The sequence below is a fragment of the Prorops nasuta genome, unplaced genomic scaffold, assembly GCF_024137725.1.
Source record: "Prorops nasuta isolate Cenicafe-Biocafe unplaced genomic scaffold, Cenicafe_Pnas_1.2 PNAS00011, whole genome shotgun sequence".
Lineage (NCBI taxonomy): Eukaryota > Metazoa > Arthropoda > Insecta > Hymenoptera > Bethylidae > Prorops > Prorops nasuta.
The window spans coordinates 5,318,573-5,324,858 of NW_027116808.1; the positions used below are offsets into that span (position 1 = coordinate 5,318,573).

Consider the following 6,286-nt stretch of genomic DNA (forward strand, 5'->3'; position numbering starts at 1 on the left):
AGTGCTATAGTCAACTAACACGAATCTCCTATGCTCCGCTGTTAGGAAAAGACCCTGCATAGAAATAAGCCTTGGGACGCCTGGCTTGCCCTGCTATGCCGTATAAAGCTCTCTCTCTCTCTCTCTCTCGCACTCACGCATTTAGAGCGAGATAGACGAACTACTATATATAGTTATCGCGTTCCATTCCCCTATCTCCGCCTAGCAGAATAGAGTATACAGTGAAGGATCCTAAAACGTGGTTCCTAAACGCATCAAAGGACGCCATTTCTGCCGGTCATTGTACATGCTAGGATTGCTAGGCCCAGCCCCTGCTACTAGTTGAGTTCGGAATTAAACTCTTTTCACTCCGACGGAGCTTTCCCTAGAATTCCCTATTCACTCCGTCTAGTAATTCTGTGTCCGGGAGCAAGTTAGAGAGTGAATAGGGAATATGGAAGAGCTGTGATAGCTAATTGCTATTCTATCCCCACTTCTAAAAGGAAAATAGGGGTAAGGATAAATAAGAAATATTGGCACTAATTGGGAGCTCCGTCTGACTAGTTTAAGCGGGAAAGAAGCAAAATTGACAAATGTTGGTTTCATTATTTTGGAATTAAATTTCAAACGTTTGTTTATATAAATCTAAGGGCCTGATAAAGTAAGTGAAATAAAATTTAAAATAATACAATATCGTGTATAGTTAAAAAATTAATCTTTTATTTCTTTTTAACAGTTGTTATGAATAATGAATATAGTTCGTGTAGACTCTACCAATTTTAATTTAATTTATTTTGATAACTGTCTTCTTTCAATTAATTGCAATAATTTAGTAGTACAGCAAAAATGAAAAATTCCAGTAGCAACTTTATCCCTCCATATATTTTTAATATAATTTTATAAACTACTCACTACTTTTTTCTTGCAGTAGGACATCCATTTTTATTTTATCAAAATAAATTAAATTAAAATTGGTAGAGTCTACACGAACTAAATTCATTATTCATAACAACTGTTAAAAAGAAATAAAAGATTAATTTTTTAACTATACACGATATTGTATTATTTTAAATTTTATTTCACTTACTTTATCAGGCCCTTAGATTTATATAAACAAACGTTTGAAATTTAATTCCAAAATAATGAAACCAACATTTGTCAATGTTGCTTCTTTCCCGCTTAAACTAGTCAGACGGAGCTCCCAATTAGTGCCAATATTTCTTATTTATCCTTACCCCTATTTTCCTTTTAGAAGTGGGGATAGAATAGCAATTAGCTATCACAGCTCTTCCATATTCCCTATTCACTCTCTAACTTGCTCCCGGACACAGAATTACTAGACGGAGTGAATAGGGAATTCTAGGGAAAGCTCCGTCGGAGTGAAAAGAGTTTAATTCCGAACTCAACTACTGTGCGGCGTGGGCGGCGTGTAACGCTGATGTCGCTGATTCCCGAGGCCTAGTGACCTAGTGACCAATGCAATAACTATCTAGTGATTTTTATTCATTATCAGTTCGTCGGTTGCATCACTGCGGCTAAACTAATTCTTAATCCAAATTTATTCCTCAATTCTATAAAACGTTTTAAACGTGACCAGGCCTTATTAGCTCAATTTTACACATTTTTAATCAACACTTATTTTATTTTAGTTTGTGTGATGTGGGAAAAAATACCAGAAACTATTAATTTTTCAAAAGAGGAAGAAAAAATCTTGATATTATGGAAAGAATTAGATGTATTTCAAACTTGCTTGAAGCATTCAAAAGGAAAACCTAAATATTCATTCTATGATGGGCCACCTTTTGCAACAGGATTGCCTCATTATGGTCACATACTTGCTGGTACAATTAAGGATATTGTGACTAGATATGCTCATCAGTCTGGACTTCATGTGGAAAGACGGTTTGGGTGGGATACCCATGGCCTACCAGTAGAATTTGAAATAGATAGAGCTTTAAACATTAAAGGGCCTAAAGATGTAGCTAAAATGGGTATAGCAACATACAATGCTGAATGTAGAAAAATCGTTATGAGGTACGCTGAAGAATGGGAAAGAATTGTAAGTAGAATTGGACGATGGATAGATTTTAAAGATGATTACAAAACATTATATCCATGGTATATGGAATCCATCTGGTGGATTTTTAAAGAGTTGTATAATAAAGGGCTTATATATCAAGGTGTAAAAGTAATGCCATTTTCAACTGGATGTAATACCCCTATTTCTAATTTTGAATCAGGACAAAACTATAAAGATGTTATAGATCCGTCAGTAGTAGTGTCATTCCCTCTTTTAGATGAACCAAATACTTTTTTACTGGCATGGACAACTACGCCATGGACATTAACTAGTAATTTAGCATTATGCTGTAATCCTAATTTTGAATATGTTGAAATAAAAGATAATTCGACTGGTAATATTTATATCTTACTTGAGAGTTCATTGTCTTTGATTTATAAATCAAGTGATCTTTATACTATCTTAAGGAAGAGGAATGGCTATGAATTTAAAGGAAAATCTTATGAACCTCTTTTTCCATATTTTAAAAGATTAAAAGAAAAGGGAGCATTTGTTGTTTTAAATGATAATTATGTAACTGCAGAAAATGGTACAGGCATTGTTCACCAAGCTCCATATTTTGGTGAAGACGATTACAGATGTTGTATTAATGCTGGTGTTATAACTAAAGATCAAGAAATTGTCTGCCCAATAGACAGTCGTGGCTATTTTGTTGAACCTGTGTATGATTTTTTAGATACATATGTCAAAGATGCTGATAAAGCTATAATTAAATATCTTCAAACAAGGAAGAGATTAGTATATAATGGAAGTATAAAGCACAGTTATCCATATTGCTGGAGGTCTGATAGTCCTTTAATTTATAAAGCTGTACCATCTTGGTTTGTCAGAGTTGAATCAATAAAGGAGAATCTATTGAAAGCAAATAGTGAAACATATTGGGTACCTGAATATGTGAAAGAAAAAAGATTTGGTAATTGGCTAAAAGATGCACGTGATTGGGCAATCAGCAGAAACAGGTATTGGGGTAATCCAATTCCTTTATGGATTTCTGAGGATGGTAAAGAAATTGTTTGTGTAGGAAGCATTGCAGAATTAAAAGAATTAACTGGTTGTAACATCAGAGATATACATCGTGAAAACATTGATCATTTAACAATTCCATCCAACAGGCCAAACCAACCGCCTTTGCGGAGAGTACAAGAAGTTTTTGATTGTTGGTTTGAATCAGGATCTATGCCATATGCTCAAAAGCACTTTCCCTTTAAGTGCAAAACAGACTTTCTCGAAAGCTTTCCTGCTGATTTCATTGCTGAAGGTATTGATCAAACACGTGGGTGGTTTTATACACTTTCAGTTATATCCACTGCTTTATTTGACAAAGCTCCATTTCGAAATTTAATTGCTAATGGATTGATATTAGCATCTGATGGACAAAAAATGTCAAAAAGGAAAAAAAATTACCCTGATCCAATGGAAATTGTAGATAAATATGGTGCGGATGCTCTTCGTTTATATTTGATTAACTCTCCAGTTGTCAGAGCAGAAAATTTAAGGTTTAAAGAAGAAGGTGTTAAAGATATTATCAAAGATGTATTTTTACCTTGGTATAATGCATTTAGATTCTTACTGTTAAATATTCAAAAGTTTGAAATAGAATACAAAGTACCATTTATATTTCATGAACAAACAACATCACCTACTAATATAATGGATAATTGGATTTTATCATTTACGCAAACATTACTACGGTTTCTTAAACATGAAATGAAAGCTTATAGGCTTTACACTGTAGTGCCATGCTTAATAAAGTTTATTGATAATCTAACTAATTGGTATGTTCGAATGAACAGAAAAAGAATAAAAGGTGAATGTGGACAAAAAGATTGTGAAAGTGCATTGAATACATTATTTTCTGTTATTTATACAATGGTGCTTGTTAATGCTCCATTCACTCCATTTTTGACTGAATTTATGTTTCAACAGCTATCAAAATTAGTTTCACCTTCTAAAAATAATATGGAAAGTGTGCATTATCAAATCATACCTGATTCCCGTCAAGAATTGATTAATGAAAAAATTGAAAATGCAATTTCACATTTGCAAACTATCATTGAAGTAGGCAGAATTTTGAGAGATAGAAAAAATATCCCTATAAAATATCCATTACCAGAAATTATTGTTATTCATCAAGATGAAAAAGTATTAAAAGAAATTATGTCTGTAAAAGAATATATACTACAGGAGCTTAATGTAAAAGAACTAATACTTACTACAGATAAAGAAAAATATGGTGTTAAATTGAAAGCAGTTCCCGATCATAAGATACTCGGAACCCGATTAAAAGGAGAATTTAAATTAGTGTCTGAAGCTATTAATGAATTATCAGATCAGCAGTTGCAAGATTTTGATATTTTAAAAGAAATTACAGTAAATGGTCATAAAATTTATGAAGGAGATTTAAAAATTAAATTTATTTTCACAGGTAATACTGCTGAAAAATTATCTGAACAATATGAAGCTCATAGTGAAAAAAATATCTTACTACTTTTAAATGTAACACCTGATGAAAGTATGCAAAATGAAGGTATAGCAAGGGAAATAATTAATCGTATACAGAAATTGCGGAAAAAAGCACAATTAATACAGTCCGATGAAGCTATTATTTATTACGATATTAAAGATAAATCAAGTAATTTAAATAATATAATTGTTTCTTATAAAGATTTTATAGAAAATACAACTAAAACGCCCCAAAAAAATATTATTGATTTGCCAGAAAATTCCAAAGTTTTAATAGAGGATTTGCAGAAAATTAAGGGTTCTGATATTCAATTTATACTCGTTAAATCCGATGTATCTGAAAGCGTACAAACCTTCAACAGTATAAGTAATAATCAATTATCTTCTAATAAATATGTGAATGTTCAACTTGTAGGAATGGCACCAAGATATGGGGCTACGTCTAATGTAGGAAAAATCTTGTTAGAAACCAAGGACAGCTTTGATCACATAACATACAAATTATTGCAAAAAGAAATTGAAACAATATTTGGTATTTATGGAATATCATTCAATTTACATTATAAAGATATCCAAATTACAGCAGCAACAGACATATTTAATTTACATGGGGAAACAATATATGTAACTAAGTCAAAATGAAATATGTTTCATATATAAACATATTGAATATATACAACTTGCTATATTGTAAAGATAATGTACTGTGTTTTGGAGTATTTTTTATCAACAAATGTATTACACATGTTATATAATGTAAAAAATAAAACATATTTAAATGTATTTGTTATTAATTCATGTAAAATTCAAAGTGTTTTCAAGTCATTTTTTCTTAATAGTGTAAACCTGTTTTGTAACAGGTCTTTTTTTCACTGTACTGCTGCACTAATACAATAAGCTAAAATAAATTAATATAATATGCTTATACCACACATTTCAACTAATCACCTCAATTTTATAATAGTGAAGCGAAAAAAAACTAATGTTAGTTTTAAAAACAAACAATCGTGGGTAATTTTTTGTGATAATAATTATGGTTCTTCGCCAGAGGGTCAAAGTCTAGAGAATGTCAGTATTTGAAGTAATTTAAACTCTCGTTCAGGTGCTGCGCACGTAATTATTATGGTTCAGATAAAACACGTGGTACCAAATTAATGTTTATCAGCAATAGTATTATTGTTTATGCTGAAGAAATTCCATATTAATAAAAATGTTACATTGGTATAAATTATGTACCATATTTATAGACTTAACGTCATTTTAAATATACTATTACAAAATAATATAAGTCGAAAGTGTTACACTAATGTAATTATTTGATTTTATTAAACATTAAATTTATTCGATCTATAAAAGAATAGTGCTATGGCCCTGTGTATTGAATTTTTAACTATTAAAAGTACGCAAATTGCAGTATTATTTTCCATATTGTAGTTCTGCTGCTAAAAATAAATATGCGTACAATTACAATAATATTTACCATTTTTTTTACATGAAAGATATACCTGTACTTATATACCTATCTACTTTAATGATGTAGACAGTTTCAATAATCAAATGACAGATTCTTAATAGATTTCCACATCACCCAGGAGGTACTTTTAATGATGCATCTTTTTTAAGTAGTATCCCCAGTAGGTTTAATCCACTGTAATTGACAACACGAGAAATTAAAAATTAATTTGGTTTATATGTTGTGATTGGAGGAACTATCAAAGAAGTATCTATCTCGCTGTGTTTGTCAAATATGTTCTCTTAAGAGTA

At 31.0% G+C, this 6,286-nt stretch overlaps 1 protein-coding gene across 1 annotated transcript; it reads left to right on the plus strand.

Moving 5' to 3' along the window:
* The first annotated feature begins 1,562 nt into the window (after positions 1-1,562).
* On the plus strand, positions 1,563-5,887 carry IleRS (Isoleucyl-tRNA synthetase). Its single transcript, XM_066733940.1, has one exon. It carries the CDS (start codon positions 1,637-1,639, stop codon positions 5,162-5,164), a length of 3,528 nt encoding a protein of 1,175 aa, XP_066590037.1. The 5' UTR covers positions 1,563-1,636; the 3' UTR covers positions 5,165-5,887.
* Positions 5,888-6,286: the final 399 nt, after the last annotated feature.

Bases quoted from the DNA above. Each gene is read 5' to 3' on its own strand.
- IleRS (XM_066733940.1), top strand. From the start codon at position 1,637: ATGTGGGAAAAAATACCAGAAACTATTAATTTTTCAAAAGAGGAAGAA.